At 49.6% G+C, this 19,538-nt stretch overlaps 7 protein-coding genes across 7 annotated transcripts; 3 read left to right on the plus strand and 4 right to left on the minus strand.

The window, feature by feature from the left end:
• Positions 1-138: 138 nt before the first annotated feature.
• On the plus strand, positions 139-3,531 carry LTR84_000571 (uncharacterized protein; the record flags this gene model as incomplete). Its single annotated transcript, XM_064844201.1, has 1 exon — positions 139-3,531. The coding sequence occupies one exon, from the start codon at positions 139-141 to the stop codon at positions 3,529-3,531; it is 3,393 nt and encodes a 1,130-aa protein (XP_064712061.1).
• Positions 3,532-4,462: 931 nt separating this feature from the next.
• On the minus strand, positions 4,463-5,439 carry LTR84_000572 (uncharacterized protein; the record flags this gene model as incomplete). Its single annotated transcript, XM_064844202.1, has 3 exons — positions 4,463-4,823; positions 4,958-5,206; positions 5,339-5,439. 3 exons carry the CDS (start codon positions 5,437-5,439, stop codon positions 4,463-4,465), a joined length of 711 nt encoding a protein of 236 aa, XP_064712062.1.
• A 757-nt stretch (positions 5,440-6,196) lies between these two features.
• Positions 6,197-10,059, minus strand: LTR84_000573 (uncharacterized protein; the record flags this gene model as incomplete). The annotated part of the gene is made up of 2 exons (XM_064844203.1): positions 6,197-6,429; positions 6,486-10,059. 2 exons carry the CDS (start codon positions 10,057-10,059, stop codon positions 6,197-6,199), a joined length of 3,807 nt encoding a protein of 1,268 aa, XP_064712063.1.
• A 1,758-nt stretch (positions 10,060-11,817) lies between these two features.
• Positions 11,818-13,308, plus strand: LTR84_000574 (uncharacterized protein; the record flags this gene model as incomplete). Its single annotated transcript, XM_064844204.1, has 1 exon — positions 11,818-13,308. One exon carries the CDS (start codon positions 11,818-11,820, stop codon positions 13,306-13,308), a length of 1,491 nt encoding a protein of 496 aa, XP_064712064.1.
• Positions 13,309-13,568: 260 nt separating this feature from the next.
• On the minus strand, positions 13,569-14,078 carry LTR84_000575 (uncharacterized protein; the record flags this gene model as incomplete). The annotated part of the gene is made up of 1 exon (XM_064844205.1): positions 13,569-14,078. One exon carries the CDS (start codon positions 14,076-14,078, stop codon positions 13,569-13,571), a length of 510 nt encoding a protein of 169 aa, XP_064712065.1.
• Positions 14,079-15,093: 1,015 nt separating this feature from the next.
• On the plus strand, positions 15,094-16,425 carry LTR84_000576 (uncharacterized protein; the record flags this gene model as incomplete). Its single annotated transcript, XM_064844206.1, has 4 exons — positions 15,094-15,143; positions 15,294-15,570; positions 15,893-16,030; positions 16,390-16,425. 4 exons carry the CDS (start codon positions 15,094-15,096, stop codon positions 16,423-16,425), a joined length of 501 nt encoding a protein of 166 aa, XP_064712066.1.
• A 321-nt stretch (positions 16,426-16,746) lies between these two features.
• Positions 16,747-17,461, minus strand: LTR84_000577 (uncharacterized protein; the record flags this gene model as incomplete). The annotated part of the gene is made up of 2 exons (XM_064844207.1): positions 16,747-17,181; positions 17,252-17,461. The coding sequence occupies 2 exons, from the start codon at positions 17,459-17,461 to the stop codon at positions 16,747-16,749; spliced, it is 645 nt and encodes a 214-aa protein (XP_064712067.1).
• Positions 17,462-19,538: the final 2,077 nt, after the last annotated feature.

Below are 19,538 nucleotides of genomic sequence, written 5' to 3' on the forward strand. Positions count from 1 at the left end.
TGGGTTCCGGATTTATTGAACATGTGGTAGATCAATAACGGTGGTCGAATGACAGAGGCTTCTCGTGGTATTCCTCAATTGTCTCTGGCTGGTTCCTCGAAGATATGCTGCTAGTGTGCCGGCCACACTACTATCAACATGACTTCAATATTAGCCGTTGACACGATAGCTGCGGCTGGCTTCAGAGACACTGATCTCAGCAAGCTGATGGATCCCGATATCCCCCCTCTCGCCAGTGCCCGCGTCTTGCTGAGGCCCGACGATGCAGGCCGGACGAGCACGGCTGGTGGTCGCTCTGAGGATCTAGAAACCCCTCGGGCCCTGAGCGAGAACGGAAGAATAAATGGAGGAGAACAGCTGGACATTATACACGCTCTGGATGACTCCCCACCAAGAGTCGATGAGAGGCCGAATGGACAGAGCACCAAGAACGAAACTGCACTACTGTCCCTCGAAGACACTACAGAGCTGTTCAGGAAGAAGGTGGCCGATGCAAGGCAGGATACAGAGCATGCCCTAGCTGGAAGTGAAGCAGTCAGCGATGCAGTCAAACCAAAACTTACTCTGGATATGGGCCACTCCAATATTGCAAGACTGCCAGAGAGTGTCGTTGATCTAATCAAGGCAGAAGTGGAAAGGTTGTCCTTGTCCCATAATCAGATATGGCACATTCCTCTACGTTTTTCGGAATGTACCCACCTCCGGTACCTCAATATCCGCTCAAATGTCTTCAGAGAAATCCCAAGAGGCGTATACAAATTAAATCAACTCGAAATCCTGGACATCAGCAGGAACAAAGTCAAGAAAATATCGAGTGATATCAAAAATCTCAAATCCTTAAGGGTGTTCTCCATGGTTCACAACAGGGTGGAGGACTTACCTGTTGAATTATGCGAGATGACGAAACTTCAGATTTTGAAGATCGCCGAGAATCCATTACGGTTTAAGTTGAAAAAGATTGTTGAGGCAAAGGAGTCTGAGGTGTCTTTCTCGGAAATGACTGATCATGAACGGGAAACTGCCATCACAGTTGAAATTAAGAGATACCTACGGGATTCCCATCCCGTAATTGCCCCGATCGATATCGAAGCATCTCTCGAACTTGACGAAAGTCCAATGGAAACACCCAAGCCATTTAAGAGAGCACCCAGCAGCAGATTTCCTGTCATTCCGAGTACCAACAGCATCGACTCTGGATCCGAAGGGAACAAGTCTTCTCCAATTCAGCCTAATCCACCTCCTATACCTACCCGTTCACACTATCGCGTGGCTTCGGGGGCATCTGGACAACAGATGCCTATCCTTCGTAGACCAGGGATTGCACCTATAGTCAATCAGAGTAACAACGAAAGGAACCGAAGCAATAGCGAGAGTGTATTACAGGCAACATCAGCGGTCCGCCAGAAGAGAATGGGTATGTTGCGGCGTGAGAAGCAGCCGGAGCTGGACAGTATCGACGAGTTGAAAGTCAACCGAAACAGTCATCTCCGAGGTTTCAGTCACGGATCCGTTCTTAAACGAAATGGTGCCTTGTCATCCCCGGGTGGAACGAGTTCTTCAAGTCCTAACAGCCCCAGAGATGCAAGGAGACACAGACTTGCGTTCGTGAAACGTCTCTCAAGCTTACCCGAGCACAAAGTCGAAAATGAATGGAACAATCCAGTCATTGAAGGCGCCAAAGGTATTCTCTACGCTCTCTACCAGATTCATCCTCAAATATCAGGCTTAATTGCTGCCGTCAGGAACAAAGAGGTTCAAAGAAGAAGCACTTTGGAATTCACCTTTTTCAATGCTTCCACTCATGTTGATCGCCTGAACGAGGCCTTGGAGCAAGCAGATTTGGTTGATATTGAAGATGAGGACGCTGTCGAAAAGATTGAAACGACCGTCCGCCAAGACTGTGCAACATGTATCATGGCTTACACCCATGTGACCGCTCAGTTGCAAGACAACGTCAAAAAGATCGTCGCTGGAAGTGATGTACGATACGTTCGAACTTTAATGCTCCTCCTATACGGCAGTATGGTGGAAGTCAGAAATGCAATCCAGAGCTTCGGGGCAGATGTCCAAGTTACACAAGGTTTCGGACATGCGAAGCAGATGCCCAGTGCAGGCTCTAATATGATCCAAACCATTCCGGAAGAATTCAGCACACCTCCAAAAGCCGTTCGAGCAATCACACCTACCCGAGACAAAACTCGGCCCGCAAGATCAGGCCCGAGATTGCGGAGCGATACTGCCATTCAACATCCCATCCTGGACAACGTTCCTACATCTCAAATACCTTCTGTACCACCTGTTATCACAAAACCACTCGAGACACCTATACATTTGACAGGTACCACAATTAACGGAAGTCTTAATACTGGCACCTCATCGACTTTCTCCTCTAGTGGAAACACTCTGACATCCAACTCCAGTACTGGCTATCGGTCAAGGTCGAGCTCTCGGACAGCCATGATGAACGGTTCTTCGTACTCATCTGTTGCCAGTACTCCCCGATCCGGCGAAGTCTTCAATCTTCCTCAGAACAGTGCATATTCTACTCGTGTCAACCCAGCCACCGGACTTACTGACGCTCAAGAAGAAACAGTCTTCGAACAAATATTCCTTGCACTGACTCGCGCATACGATGCAGCTCTCCACACAATTCCAATCGCAAAGGCACAATTTCTTCGCTGTCTCGAAGCAGCAGAGGAAAACCGCCAACCAAAGGCTGTACACGATCTTTGGTCAACCTTGGTTTACCGAAGCAAACAGTGCATTGATGTTTGTGAAGCTCTGCAGATCAGGCTTGTGAATATGCGCTTGACAGATCCCAACGCGCACATGATGAGTAGTGGACGGAACGACCCTTCTTTGTGGCTGCTTTGCAAAAACTTTTTGATGAATTTCATCGATCTCCTCACTGAAATGAGGGAAGCCAAATCGCTCCGACTGTTGTCTCAAGAACTCATCACGATGCTCCGTCCAGTCCAGAAAGCCAGTAGAGAAGCTGGGCGTCTGATAGAATCGAGCCCATGGCGTTATCTTACAGATAGTGCGACAACTGCTATGCCCCCTCTAAATGCATTCATTCCGAATTCAAATCAACCTCCAGCGACCAGTGTCAATGGAAATGGATATACGAATGGCATCAATGGTGTCCCTTCTGGTTACCCTCTTGCGGCTCCTTCCAGTCACGGCAGACTTAGCCCATTCCCACCTCCATTGGTACCCGTTCCGCCACTTCCCAATGGATCATCCTTGACGCCGCACACAGCTACTAAGCACAACTTCAATGGATTCATTGTTCCGATTAATCATTCCTCTTACGGTAACAGTCCTGTCTCAGTTCCACTTCCTGCCACACCACTCTCGGCTGCTTTGGGTCCAGCTGCTCAGGCCACCGTACCGATTCCAACACCAGTTCCAAGCACACCGGCCAGTGCATACGGTGACCAGTTTTTCAAGGGAGATGTGTTCCAGCGCGCTGACAGTCTATTGAATATGCAGCAAACAGGGAGCATGAACTTCTTCGGCCGGAGATAAGGATTTCCACGGAATTTTTGTATCATCGGTCTTGTCCCTTCACAAAGAGACCACTCCGAAACTCACCCCAGATTCATCTTCTTACAGCAGTCCCTCAATGAGACTGCCCCTGGCATATCCAGATCTACAATACTGTTATTACTATTTCGAACACCAAAGTCATGGAAGAATGGACTTCGCCACAGTTCGCATGTTCTTCAATATCCATAGACGGCACGAGCTGCAGGCTGCATTGGATTTGGTAAAGCAGCCATTTTGGAACACGAGCGAAAGCACAGATGTATCATCTACAACACCCGCCGTCAAACGGCATACCTGATTCTACACCACAGCGATTGATTGTCCCGTATAATGAAAGCGTCGGAAATTCCACCACCGACGCCCGACGAATACCACGAAGTCCCTTATCGACAGGGTACAAAGACAGAGTGACGAGAACGAATTGACTGACTTGAACGGCTGCTAGTATAGAAGGAGAAAGGACTGGGACAGATATCAGGGGAACCGGATCAACAAAAGACACGAACTGAGTACTGCCCAGCCATGGCCATGGGTTTCGTTCTCAGGACTCGGGATTTCGTGTCACGAAACGTACGGATATAAGAGGTCAAGTTGAGTGCGAGTGATATATCTCGAGCGTTTCGAAGTCACGCCGCTGGAGAACGGTTAATGCAATGTGCCAGCGGCTGTATACTACGTACTATAGTGTATGTCTAATTAGTGTATGTCTCTAACAGGTGATGAGATGATCAAAGCATAAATAGTTCTGAGTCCGATGTGTGAGACATTTTGGTCACTCTTTACGCGCCCGTCTTTCTGATAGTTCTCTAAGGTGTCGGCCGTGCCTCACAAGCTTTGCCAACCAGCCACCACCCCTCCCCTTGGGGTCTCTCTCCATCACAGTGTCTAACCTGCCACTCGATCCCCATTTTCAGCTCTGGCGTTCAACAGCGGTGAAAGCGACCTCGTCACCGGGCTTCAAATCCGGCAAGGGTTGGACGGTCCTGACGACCCTAGCGGGACTACCCATGGCGACCGACCAGTCCGGAACATCTCTGGAGACGACGCTGCCGGCGCCGATGGTGCAGCCCTTGCCGATGGTGACGCCGGGCAAGACGACGGTGCCGCCGCCGATCCAGCAGTCGTCGCCGATGACGACGGGCTTGGCGAACTCGATGTACTCGCGCCGCGACGTCACTTCGGTCTCGTGCGTCGCCGCGAAGATGGACACGTTGGGCCCAAACATCACGCGGTGGCCGATCAGGACGAGTGAGCAGTCGAGTATTACTGTGCTGCGGGGGTTGCAGGTCACGTTAGTTGGTGTGGTGCTTGGGTGCGAGAGTACGGCTTCCAGCTATTATATCAACGAAAGGTGGGGGGCCGGGAGGGCCGGCGGGGGAAAGCACGTAGACGGAGTAAAACTCACTTCATGCCCGCGTAGAACCGTTCTCCAAGCGAGACGTTACAGCCGTAGTCAAGATAGAGGGGCGGTTCGATGTAGGCGTCCTTGCCGACACGGCCGAGGATCTGGGTGAGTTGCTCGTAGCGCGCGTTGGCCCCGTCGGTCATGGTGAAGGTCGGGTCGTCCAGACCCGGAAATGTCGTGTTGTACAGGTGACACCATTTGCGGGCTTTCCAGCGTGTCTCTTCTAGTTCGGGGACAAGGGAGTTGTATCTGTTGGATCCGGGTAGGGAGGGGGAAGGAGGTCAGCCAGTGGGGTTGAAGATGGGTGGGAGTCCTGAGAGATTGAGATGTGTGTGGATTCAGATGAGATGAGACGAGATGGGGGGGAAGTTATGCACATACAACATGCCGGAGATCATCTTTTCGTATTCCTCACTCCAGGGGACGTGTTCCAGCTCCTTTGCTGTTGCGATCGTTGTCTGGTCTTTCTCTGTGGCCGCCATGGTGCATTGAAGGTCTAGGTTACTAGGTGGAATTGTAGGTCCAGAATTTCTGGTCGTGCAGATATGTAGGGGCAAAACACTTGAATTGAAAGTCCCGTATGTGTTTGATTAGTTCGGAGGAAAGTTATTTACGATTTCAATCTACAAAGTCAGATATCTAAACTATTTTACACTGCACCAACAAGAAAGATCTGAGAACGACGTCATTCGAGTACATTGAACATCTGAGTTAGATGCCCGTGGGACAGTCCGAATACGGAGATCTAACCTCTCGTCGCATGAGATCTGACAATGACAGAGCCTTGGCCTCTCTCATATTCTGCCGATTATTCCCCCGAGCTGCTTCCTGCACAAGATCCATGGTGACTTAACAGCATAGATGAGGTACGAAATGCCGGAGAAGCCAAGCAGGAGGGACTAACATCTATCTGGGGGATGCCTGGGCCGGCTATTCAAGCACAAAGAATGGGAATGAGTTAAAACTATCAATGATTGATTATGATCCGTAGGATTGCTCCATTGATTTATGCTCAGAATGCATCTGTTAGGTCTGCCTTGCTTCATGCCCTCTAAACATGTCTGACAGTCCACGATCGTCCTGCTCGAAACCTAGTTACTCAAACAAGCATACTATTCTATCCACGAAAACAGTCGCCAATCACCGTCCGCAAGGAGTGCGTACACAACCAAGAGTCATCCCAAGTTGGTCACCTGTAGAACCAAAGAACGTCGTATGTCCAAGTATCATAAGTTGTCTTTACCAAAACCCGGCCTCCTTCAAAGATCGCTCAATGCCCTTCTTGCGTGCCCGGTCAAGCACCAAAAGGCTGCGATTGCGAAAATTGTTCTCAAGGACCTCATGAATATTGACAAACGTGCTCGCCGCACCCTTCTCTTGAGTCAATTTGATAACACTTAAGTTGGCTTTCCGGCCGTGTTCAAGTACCGAGTACAAATATGCGTGAAAATGAACGGGCTTGAGAGACAGATCTGAGAGGTTCATGTCAGTAAAGAGGATTCGAAGACAACAAAAATCAAGTACTCACAATTTTCAGCGTCCAGGCGTGCTCGAATAATGTCAGTACCTGCTCGTCGCTCGGTAACAACATCTCTCAGTCCGTATTGATGCCAGTGGTTCAAGATCTTCAGAAGTTCTCTCCTGGCTCTGGTTTTGGTGATCACAAGACAGAGTACTCGAGTCGCTGGTCGGACATTGAACAATCTTGCGAACCAATTTTGATTAATCTCAATCGGGCGCGATGCTGCAGCGGCAATGGCAGCGTCAACACTTGTGGCAGGTTGATACGTTCTGCGTACCGCCGTCTTCCCCTTCCCATTCTCGCCATTCTCGGCCCTCTCTTGAATTCCGAATTCATGAGACTCGGAATCGTCTGTCGAGTCCTGCACAATGCGGTGGTGGCCAGTCATTACTGGAAGGTTATCCCTGCCTCTTGTGTTCTTTCCGAACATTTTCTGAAACCAAGTTCGCTTTTGCGTTATAGTTAACTCCATCTCAGCCATTTCAGAATCACTGACACGTTGCCTTGAAAGACTTGAAGAGTTGGTAGAACCGCTTGGTTGCACCACTTGAGACCCTTGATGTTCAGAACTCTCGTCGGCATCCTCAGCTGCTTCAAGGCGTTCTTGCGGGTCTCGTGGAACAGATGAACGCTTCGCCAGCCATGACCATTTTCTGGTTGTAGCAGAACTCGTACCTTGCGGTCTTCGCTTTGGAGATCCTGGATTCTCATCGATCGTATCCAAGCCATTTCTCCTCGGGGCTAGACGTTGATCATAACCGCTACGTTCATACATCAATCTTGTAGACTCGGAGGGCCCTCCTCTCAAGGAGTTGATCGGTGCAGCTTTGTTCTTGCGAATTTTCAGAGGTTCAACACGAGTGAGCGGTGAACTTGGGTCAGGTGTCACCAGTCGAATGGTTTTCCCGTTTTTGTACTGAGGTGTGTTGGATTGGACGGGATCAGACGCAGCACGAGTGTTTCCAACACGGTTGTGCTTCAAGTCGTCAATAGTGTTGGTTGGTGATGTCGAACGATAATGACGTGTCGCAGTGTTGGATGTTGGATCTGAAGCAGCTCGCTTCTCGAAGCTTCTCTGCTTGTCGATCTCAGCGTCAATTCTTTTATCGAGAGCGGCCAACACGTCAGCAAGCACGGTCGGTTCAGCATCGCCCCAAGTTTGAACGATTTCCTCCCGCCGCTCAAGAAGTTCATGCAAGATTGGGGTTGCAGGAAGTGGTCTATCTCGGATGCTGGAAGGAACGTTAGGGTTATGAGCGGACACCGATGTAATCGATGATTGCACAGGTTGAATTGGGCTTGTCTCGCTGACAGTCGATACTGAAGATCGATTGAAGGCTTCTTCACAGATTTTGCCCAACTCGGCGCCAACTTTTCGGGTGTCATCCTTCCAATAGTGGCTTGCAACACGAGAATTCTTGACGTCGACATCAGAAGTAGATTTTCGTGGACGATAAGCCTGCGGTGGACTGGGGAGACTGGGCGTACTTTGACTATGACCTTCGGAGATGTGATCAATAGTACTTCGAGTAGGGAGGCGATCTATAGGACCGGTCTCGTAGAATAAGCGACGATTTGCGTCTTCATTTGATCCTTGTCTTCGGGGATGTTGAAAACTGATTCTACGCTTATAGCTCACAGATTTTCTGATACCTGGACGACGTCTCATGCTCGACAAAGAGCTCCTAGAAGTGGCTGTCGAGTATGATGCACGTTTCTTCTGTATCAGCTTCTCGAGTTCTTCGGAAGTGAAAGTGGGTAGGACTGGAATATCGTCTGGATACCGACCACTAGCAGCACGTTTCAGACTTCCTACCGAGCTCATAGATCGACCAACATTGGTCATGGGTCGACGGCGCATCGCAGAATTATAGCCATCGTCTCCAAGGGGAGTTCTTGAGGCGCGGAAAGGATCGTAACTACTCTGAGTAGTCTTGCTCGCTGCAGTGGCCGGATGTTTATAGTAGCCCTCTCTCTTATTGTCATCACTGACAATGGAAAACTGGGAAGTCCGTCGTGCATGACCTCTGGTGCCCGATTTCTTCGCTTGCTTTGGGACTGGTCTAGTAACATGATGGTAATCACTTGTAGAGTAATGTAGAGGGTCACCAGGATAATTCTCGAGCTGATCATCACGAAACTTGATCAATGCCCAGTAGAAAAGCTTTTCGTGGTTGGGTCCTTCATTCATCAGTCTCCGAATCAACTCATCTTCGTTCTCACCATGCCACAAAGTTGACAGACTCCGAAGAACCTCAGTATCAATCTCGGAGCGACGAGAAACACGCTTCGACTGTGTGTGGATCTCTGGCGGTGGTGCTGCACCTATGAGTGGTTGGGGTGCAGACAGGCTCGTATGATACATTTCATACTTGCGCATCAACGGATGTTTCCATATGTCCTCCATGGAAATTCTCTTGTCAGGCCGCTTTTGCAGAATGCGTTGGATGAGGTCGGATGCTTCAACACTCAGGGAAGGAGGCAGATAATACTCGCCTTTCTTGACAAGGCTCAGAGTTTTGCCCAGACTGCCACCGTCGAAAGGCAGAAATCCATTCAGCATCGCAAATAGGATGATTCCTGTGCTCCAAATGTCGGCCTTATCACCTCGATATTGTTGTCCATTGACGACTTCTGGGGCTGCATAATGTGGACTACCACATGATGTGTTCAGCCACTTCCCCTCGGGTTGAAGGGCAGCCATTCCGAAGTCAGCCAATTTGATGTTTCGATTGCTATCGAGGAGCAAGTTCTCTGGTTTCAGGTCACGGTGACAGATGTTGAAACGATGACAGTATGACAGTCCGGCAACGATCTGACGATAGAGTCGAACAGCCTCTCCTTCTGGGAGTGCTCCATTACCCGAGACATAATCAAAAAGCTCGCCACCCTCAACATATTCAAGGACCAAGTAGAGCTCGCCGCGATTCTCCCAGATATCGTACAGATTGATGATGTTGGGGTGCTCGATCAGTTTCATGATGACGACTTCGCGCTCGATACCAAAGGGCATTGTTCGTAAGCCAGCCGCAACAGCAGCTGAATCCTCACGATCCATTCGAGCCATACTAGCACTTTGAACCAATGCAGCAGACTTCTTTGATACGATCTTGACTGCAGCTGGTTGGCCAGTCAAAGCATGTTTTGCAAGGCGAACGCGTCCGGTCGCACCTTTTCCAAGTGTTTTCCCCAGTTGCCATGGTCCGACATGTGTTTTTCTCTTGGACTTTGCAGTTGCCGAGGTTGCTGATGAGGTTGAAACTTGTGAATCGCGATTGCTTGGGACAGTATCGTCGATGACAACGGATAGACGCTTGTTTTCAATCACTGGCACTTTGTTCAACAGTTTTTCTTGGACTGAAAGGTTGCATTCAGGTTTGAGGGATTCATGGTGGGGGATCCGACGCGAGGTTGAGATTGGCTCGCTTTGCTGTCGACCAGATTGACCACGCGCATATGAGGGAGAAGTTCTTGGTTGGATCTCAGCAAGTGGATGTCTTCTTGTTGAGGGCTTGTCTTGATTTGTATGGTTTACGGGAGGGTCCATGTCGTGTGAGGGACCGTTCTGTGAAGGGGACATGGTGGCTATCACTCGCGAATCGAAGGTGGTCTCTCAGATGGAGAGGGCCATCCAGGAAGATCTGGCTACAACAGTGAGCTTTGCGTAGGTAGACTGAGACAATCAACTTACAAGAAGAGCACAAATGTGCGCGGTAGAGATAATGCTGCGTTGTGAGCAGACAAAGATTTGAGGGTTGTCAATGTCTTGAAAATCCGAAGTGATGAAGTAGTAACGCGGGGGATGGGGGATGGCAAACGCGTTGTGATAAATGATATGTTTTGTGCAGGGCTCCCAAATCAGTATCACTGCCGGACTGTATAGGTTCAACACAGGCTGATGAGTACGGAGACCTCCCTTCCAAACGGCCTTGAGCTCGGTTGACCTGTCTGATTTAGACAAGATGCCTTTTCACACAGTTTTGCTCTGGGTGTTTGTTGTGCTTATGGTTAGATTCCTGACCAGTCGGAAAGGATGTGATTGGGCACGACTGAGGAATGCTGGCGCTTTGGGCATGGAAGAGGCCAACTGATGTTCTAGGTAAGTCCAAAAGAGAGCCAAAACCAAAATGAAGAAAGGGGATCCAAAAAAAGAACGACTTGAATGACACCGTCAACCTCACCCTCACTTGACGGTAACCAAGATGACAACGGTGGTGAAGGTTGTGAGATGAGGTAGCAGTCTGGCCTTTGAAAGCATCGACTGCCGTTCTTGTCCTTCCCATACCTTGGCAAGTGCGAAGGCGAAGACGAAGATGAAGAACCCCTCGACATTATTGATCATCAAGGAAGGGTCGATGGACCCGTGGATGCTACTTGAGCTTGAGACACCGTGTCCAGGCTCAGGAGCGACTTACCGAATACCTAGGTATTAGGTATGCAACGACTGATATTTGGCATCAACAGATGGAGATTAGCCTTCATCCAGAGCCGGGACTTGATGGACATCGTCGTAAGGAACAATCCATATGAAGTCAACCACTTCTTGTGCCAAGCCATGTTGAGTGGGTTAGCAGCGTGGTTACTCTTGCGTCGCCGATATCTAGATGAGTGAAGCATCCAGCTGGCATCTTAGTGTTGCTGCAGCTGATATACGAGGTATATGAAGAGTCCTCTACCCCATTTTACGGGTACGAATATTCTTTAGAAGATAGGGAGTTGACGTTGGATGTTGATGTTCCACTGCGGCTAATCTGGTGCAAGTCGGATGGCTGTGCCCAGCCATCGAGACTACCTCGGAGTCGGACAAGGATATGGATGACCTCGCACAGCGGCACCTACGAGTCTGGGTAAGGACTCGTCAGCTCTCGGGGCAAGCTAATTACTGGTTTCAGTTAGACAAGCCGGCCACCTAACTTATCGGTAGGTACAATTATTGCACAAGTTGAAGTTGCACATCCGGGACGGCGTGGGGAGCTCCCATGGAGCTCTAACTAGCTAGCCTCTTGATGATTGCCGGTGTCTGACGTCTCCCAGCCCCGTCTGTCTCCCACCTCGCTCCCATCCGGCTCCCCTCGTCCAATAATAGGGTTGGTTCGCTGCAACAAGCACGTCAATGATCCTAATCGATAACCTCATCTCATCTTCTCCGGAGTTACTGGCTCTCTGGTAGTGAGTGGTACGTCTTCATCTTTGGCTTCTGCCTGATACTGTATATACATCCCTTATCCTCTCCACCTTCGCATACTTCTTCTCCTGTTCGATCGGCCGGTATTCTGCATACCATCGCACTGCTTTCCTGGACATTTGACCTTATCCTTTGTCCTACTAATCTCTCATCATGAGAGCGGTTGCCGTCCTCTCGCTGGCCGTAGTCGCCTCCGCCTTTGTCATCCCAGATCAACAAACCCTCGAGTCTCTAGCCATCCAGGATCAGGTAGCTGATGATTCCGCCACCCATCCATTTTGGGATAGAGTTCATGAAGCAGAGACCTTTTGGGAAGATCTCGAGGAAGAGTTCACAAAAACCGTTCATTGTGCAAAACACAAGTTTGCGGATGCGGTTGACACCGTGCAAGATACCGCTGTCAAGTACAGCGAGGATTTTCAGAGCGCCTTTGCTGGTGATGCATGGCTAGAAGCTGCGGAATATGACGACGACTTGACCGAGTCTGATCCTCCTCATCATGGTCCCCCTCACCACGGCCCACCTGGCCATGGCCCTCCAGGCCACGGTCCTCCTGGCAAAGGCAGAAAGCCTCACCATCCTCCACATCATGGTCCTCCCAACCAGACCATTTACGAACTCGTGTCCAAGAGCAAATACACCACCAAGCTAGCCGCCGCCATCGATGAATTTCCTGACCTGGTCAAGCTTCTCAATGGCACCAAAGCGAATTACACTCTATTTGCCCCCACCGATCGGGCCTTTGAAAAGATCCCCAAGCACGCTCCCAAGCCACCTAAAGAATTCTTGGAGAAGCTGCTCACCTACCACGTCTCTCCAGAATTCTACCCAGCCGGCCGAATCCTGGTGTCGCGTACTCTCCCAACGGCACTTGAAGCTGAAGCCATTGGTAAAGTGCCGCAGCGTATCTCGACCCAGGTCGGCTTGAGAGGTTTGAGTTTGAACTTTTACTCCCGAGTGGTTGCCATCAATATCTTTGGAACAAACGGAGTCATCCATGGTCTTGACAGCATCTTACTGCCTCCCCCAAAGGCCGTGGATATTCTTTCTGCCCTACCTGGTGAATTCAGCACTCTGGACTTGGCACTTCAAAAGACCGGTCTATTTCCATCATTCAATGACACCTCAAGCCATCATGGTGGTACTCTGTTTGCCCCCTCAAACTGGGCATTCCAGCGCCTAGGCCCCAAGATCAATGCCTTCCTTTTCAGCAGATTTGGATTGAAGTATCTGAAAGCACTCGTCCTATACCACGTTGCCGACGACATCACCCTCTACTCTGACGCTATCTATAAGGAGGACTCGTCAGAAGCTCCCCCTCACCATAAAATCCCAAAGAGCGTGATCCATGTCGATCTTCCCACGGGGCTTGAAGGTAAGAAGCTAAGCGTCGATATCGCTCGCTTCGGCAGGCTCGTCACCATCAAGATCAACGGCTTCACGAGAGTCAGCGTCACAGATGGAATTGCCAAAGACGGTGTCATTCATGTGCTCTCCAATGTACTGATTCCGCCAAAGACTCCGGGTGTTTTCAGTGTTGCGGATCAAAGCATGACTCTAGAAGAGTTCAAGAACAGACTTGCCCCGTTTGTGGAAGACCCGGTCGACTCACTTGATGATGAAGAATTTAATCCTGAGTTATAAGCAACCGAACAAGAATTCAGAACTTGAACACACTCGGCTCCAGATAACAGTTGTTGGAGTATACAGGTAGCGGCATCTGTTGATGATGTTTGATGATGCAATGCCGACCCACGATCATTACCGCTTATCACGTAACTTGGAATTGGTTGGAGTTCTTGGACAGATGAATATAGCACGGAGTTAGCGAAACACGAAACATGTTATTTCTCACGAATCAATGTGACTTCTTGCCCTTGACCATGTTGTCCTTCTGCCATGTGTTAGAAATGTGCTGCAGTGAGCTTCTGGGTTACACTCTCGTCGTCCACATCTACCCCGTCAACATACCACCTGCCTTCAATTCCTTCCTCTGGAACAGCCACGCCATCTCCGTTCTTGCCCAAAACAATATCATTCCCACTCATATGCCTCTTTTTCATCTTCCCAGTTTCGTAATCAAAAGTCCAATCTTCCAGGCCATAACAGCGCTTCCATTTCATCTCGTCGTGGCGGTCCTGGTATTCATACCAAAACTGGACGGCAATCTTGTTTTCCGTGAATGCGAACAATTCTTTTCGAAGCCTGTAATTCGCTTCCTTCTCCCATTTCTTGGTCAATAGGTCGATGATTTCGGCCGTCCCCTTGATGAAGGACGAGCGGTTGCGCCAAACACAGTCAGGTGTGTAGCCGTTGGAAACTCTTGCTGGATCTTGTGTGTTCCACATGCCCTGCGCGAATTTGACCTTTTCCTGCGCGGTCTCTAATGTGTAGGGTGGTTTTAGGGAAGCCATGCTGTGTGTTACTCCGGTTATGATGCGAAAGGAGAGGTACTAAGTATTGAGGTTTGGAACAGGATGGGATATGCTGAGGCCTACACTACAAGATCTGACCCTTTTTAATTTCCCATGGCCCTTTTATCTATGTCGGGTGAAATGTCGTCCCAAGCTAAGGCTCTCTACACCCAGTCTGACCGCCGTCCTCACATTCCTCGAACCTCATCATATCCCGATATGAACGAGCCCACCCGACCCGCATCCCTGCCCACAAGGCCCTCCAATGATGACCAGGCAAGTTGAGCACTATTGGCGGAGGACATCGTTTCAGGGATAGTTCATGACGAAGCATGCAGTAGAAAAACCCCTCTTGCTGGTGGATGTGCGTGCGTCCAACTTACCTCGTCCAATCTTGAGCCTGAAATATTCAATTTCTGGGCAATACATTAGGCAGGTGGAAATCTATCACTACCGCTTTCGACTGATGATGGATCTGCCGCTGGATTATTCAGAAAGGACAAAAGCAGCAACGATTTGATAAAGCGCCAAAGCGGAGAGTTGAGTCAGATGTAAGCCTCCAACTGGGTCCAGAAAACTCACCAGCCTGCATTGCTGGGTGAGGAAACGCCCAACTTGGAAGCGAGTGTACCCCGAAAGGCTGATACGGCTTTCCCGCCTCGCAATGTTGGCAACAGTGGAACAGTCCATTATTCAGTTGCTGGGTCATGGAGAGGCCGAATTGGTGGTGATGATACTGCCAGATCTGGAAGTACATACATACACTCTGCACCGTGTCTGTGGCGGAAATTAGATTAGATTAGATGTAAGCCCGGAGACCTCAAGTATTGTTTGTCCCCCACCTCAAAATGCCCCTCCATCACGTCAACCGGCGATACCGCGGTTTGTTTCATCGAGTCTGAGTTCGCCGATCGGCAAGGAGTGCACTGCGACTCTCCCTCTTCACTTTCCAAATATTTTCTTCTTGCGTTGCAATACCAAGTAGATCAAAATCCCCTCAGCACAAGCGTCCAACATGTCCGCCCTCAAAGTGGGAGATAGTTTCCCCGACGATGTCGTCTTCTCGTACGTGGCGGTCGCTTCTCCAATGCAACCTGTGAAAAAGAGACGTAGATGTCAAGTCGGCGAGGCGTGTTTGATTTCGAACAACACTCGGACTCGGCTTATCAGAGCCTCTCTGGAGAAAAGTCCGAACTGACGAAAATTGTGTCATAGCTACGTACCATACACGCCAGAGTCCTCCGAAATCACCGCCTGCGGCATCCCGATCAACTACAACGCCTCGAAAGAATGGGCGGATAAGAAAGTCGTGCTTTTCGCCGTCCCTGGCGCCTTCACCCCGGGCTGCTCGGTGCGCCATCTACCAGGGTACATTGAGAAGCTGGACGAAATCAAGGGCAAGAAGGTCGATCTCGTCGCCGTGCTGGCCTACAATGACGCCTTTGTCATGAGCGCCTGGAGCAAAGCCAATGGGATCAAGAACGACGACATTGTGAGTTTGTTACATAACCCTTCAGACCCCTGGACCCTTTGGTCCTGCCTCCTTCTCGAGACGCCCCCAAGCGCAAGAAACCCTGACTATGCATGCATGGGGCATGTTGGGTCTATGCAGGTGTCTTGCATAATACCCGTTTCGTGTCGCTTCCTAGAACAAGTTACCCTCTTCCATCTATTCCTCACTCCTTGTCGGGACAAGGAGGGTCGCCCCAGTCGATCGGCTGGCATATTGCATTATGGAGTCGGACCCTCGCTTTTAGCTGGGAAGAAGACCCTGGGCTGACAAATTCCGGGTCTTGCGACTCGCATTCTTTTAGCTCTTCTTAAGCGATCCCGAGACGAAATTCTCAAAGTCCATCGGCTGGAACCTTGGCGAGCGCACCGCTCGTTATGCCTTGATCATCGACAATGGCAAAGTCACCTACGCGGAGAAAGAGCCTGGGAGGGACGTTACGGTAAGTGGGGATTTTCCTTCTTTCTGCTTCCACATGTCTTCTATTCGTCTCTTGGGTCCACTGTCGCATATCAATCTCCCCCTTTATCTTTTGAAGCATATGTCCGAGCACAATCTCTTCTTAACCCCCGACCCGCATCTTGTCTGGTCAATAGGATGTCTCGATGCTTGAACGCTCCGGTCCGGCGTTACGCTATTCCTCTGGTTCTACAACACGACCACGGGTGATTGGGGATGATTGGTTCATGTGTTTTGCACGTCTCATGTCTTTCTTTCCCCCCCCCCCCCACCACAGCGACAATCTATACCATTACAAGGATATAAGATTGTGCTAACGGTGATGTTTGTGTCAATTCTTAGGTCTCGTCAGCAGCCGCTGTGCTCGCGAAGCTGTAAAAGATGCCTTTCTCAAACCTGCTCAGCAGTCAAATACTTCGCTCATGTTGCTGAACGCTTTGGAGGAACGGGCAACACAGGTTGAAGAAAAATTAACATAGAAAGAGCTAGATTGACTAGGAGTGAACTCAACTAGAACTAGACAAGAATTCTTGATAGGCAGACGAATGCAAAGCAACATGGCTTGAACGACGTTTGTCGTCTCTTCTTTCAGAGCCTTCCGTCTCCCTCGATTGTAGTATTTCGAGCCCCCCTGAACACCAGACAGAACGCTTGCAATAAAGCCAACAAATCAAATCGTCATCACATAGTCAGACCATGTCACTTGAGATTCAAAAGATCCTCGAATGCTGGTAGGCCGTTCTCATCCAAAATCTCTCCAGGCTTCGACGCTGTCGTAAGATCACTCCACAACGAAATTTCACGTTCATCCAGTGAAGCAAAGTCCTGCGGTGATGAAAATGAGAAGGCGTCAAAGCTACCGAGGCTCTGGCTGTTTCTGCTACCGTCTGTGGTTGATTGCCTTTCCGAGGAACTCGAATGAGCTGGACGTGCTTTCAGGGCTTTGACCTGTCCCCGCAGCTCCGCCAGGCGCGAGTTCAGTTTCATGACGTTTTCTGATTGCTTCATGTATGACTGCATGAGGTCTTGATGCTTCTCATTCAGGTGTTCAAGCTGGTACTCGAGGCCTTTGAGATGCCGGTCTTTGCGCTCGCGAAATGCACGTTGTGATGCGCGATTTTGTGCTCTTCGGCGCTGAGGGCTCGTGTGTTAGACAGAGTCAAGAAACAGCAAAAGAAATATGAGGTAAGGGCCATGAACACACCAATTTTGTGTTCTGTGAGCCTTCTTTGTCCTCGTCTATAGAGTGATATGAGGAGTCGAGCTCTGGAAGCTGCAACTGGTGGTCGAAGTCGACTATATTGTTCATATCCAAAGGCTCCCAGCTTTGTTGGGTTTCTTGAAAGGCGCCTGTATTTGTGTTCGCATACTGTACTGTCTGATTGAGGTTCTTTGGTGTTCGATCGTCATTCATTTGACTCCAGATGAATACAGATCAGAGGGTGGTACATACCTGGGGAGAATTTGATGATGAGGAGTTAAATCCTTGTAAATTTTCATAGTAAACCCCATGAGAAGCAAAAGCCTCTGGATTGTTGTAGAAATAATCCATGTTTGTCTTGTGGAGTAGTATCTTGTCGAGGGGAGGCTTATTCCACACAAAGACTCGATGAAAGAGTTTTTACAGCCTCGCCGAGGATAGTGATGAATTCTTGACTTTCAACGCTCGATCTCGCGGGTTGTTGAAGCAATCGGGTTTTTGGTTTGAATCGATATCAGAAATGTCGGGGAAGAGAGAACCTAGATATCAACGGTTTACAAGCTTCTTTCTTTCTGAGTGATGCCGTGTCGAGAGACAACCAGATATACTTGGATTCCTTGTTGCATTGTTTTACTTGGTAGCTAAATAGAACTAGTGGCAGGTAAACTCGCCGCTAGATGGAGGGGCCGGAGAGAAGCGAAGCAGAAGCCAATGAATTGTCCGGTACACAGTGCTGAATCCAGTATGGCGCCAAATGTGCCGATCTGCGTTGGAGCTATCCCCCAACGGGCGACGACGAGGGTCCTCCCTTGCATCGTAGTGAATCAACTGTCGACTGGACAAGGAATATCTTTTTCGGACGTGGACAAATTACCTCGTACGTGGCGGTTACAGGTGCTCACTGGCAATACGGAGTGTCAAAATCGCGGTGATAACCACTGCTCGAAACCCCGTGAAGCAAAAATTACAAATAAGGCTGGCCACATAGAGCGTGATGCGAGTTTGGCTTTCGCCTTTCTTCCAGGCGGCGAGTCGATGAACAGATGGCTGTTGCCTGAAAGTAGCATGCGAAGAGGTACGATCATGAGTAAGAGCATTTGTGGTAGGTCATTAATATCTTGACCTTGATTGCCAAGCTGGTCTTTTAGAGATGTTGGAATTCGGTTCTTTGATGTACGACGAGCTTGAATCTGGGGCAACATTTAATTGCCACATGTAGAAGGTACCGCATTGAGAAGGTGCCTAGGCGCGAAATGGATGATTTGCCATGTGTTGGCTAGACGTTTTACCGATTGCTTGGTCTTGTTCTTATAAGACACAAGGTAGTGCAGGGGTTGGTAACTGCTGTCTGCAGGCCAAGGCCTCAGAAGTTAGAACCCGCAAGAATGACTAAGAAGTCAATGTGGGTCATCTTACGAAGTACCTCGTACGAAGGACTGGGCTCCGGGCACTGGCGGTCAGGACTAGGCGAACATGCTTGACGATTGGCACACCTAATTACCAAGTGTTAACTAACTTCACGACCAGGTGTCAAGTACTTGCGGTTGAGGTAAGATCTTCATAGGTAGATACTAATAGCCACCCAAGCTCGGCCACTGGTATCCCACACTCCGAGGGGTTCTCAGACTTTGGATATTCTTTGGGCGCGATTTAGCTAGAGTCTCGTAGGTCATTTCTAGAGAATCTGAGGTGCTTAACCTGTGGTTGAGAAACAGTCAGGTGGAACAAGTTCGACATCAGAAATAACTAAAATACGTAGGATTAGTATGGCCCGTGAGCACGTTGTCCGCCTTCTCTGAGTTGTTCCGGTCGTCATCTGCAAGATAGGTGTGACTCAGTGCCTTCCTCTAGCGAGTCTTCGAGATCTTCTGGTTATCGAGGCTGGTGGTTGTTGCGCTGCGGTGCCGGAGGCTCAATTTCGGCTCTTGTGAACTTTTTTGGAGGCCTTTTTCCTGGGTCTGTCTTTGTGACACCTCCTGAAAACGCGGTGCACTCTCTTTGTGAACGTCTTCCGCGACTGGTATTGTGGTTTGAGCGCACTCCGAGCTCCTTCATGAGCCCAACGGTCGCGAAGGTCACCAGCATGACCTGGAATCCACTGAAGATGTACTCTGACACCCAAATCGCCAAGCGCTTCAATCATCTCGTTCGCACGCCTCATTGGTGACCGGTTACCTGGACATCTGCCAGATCGCCAGCAGGTATCTATGGAGCTCAACACCTGTTGGCTATCTGTGAACACGCTCACCAGATTCGGCATTGGCCAGGGAATAGTAGCTGCTTGACTCTT

Source organism: Exophiala bonariae, assembly GCF_035927105.1.
Source record: "Exophiala bonariae strain CCFEE 5792 chromosome Unknown scaffold_1, whole genome shotgun sequence".
Classification (NCBI taxonomy): domain Eukaryota; kingdom Fungi; phylum Ascomycota; class Eurotiomycetes; order Chaetothyriales; family Herpotrichiellaceae; genus Exophiala; species Exophiala bonariae.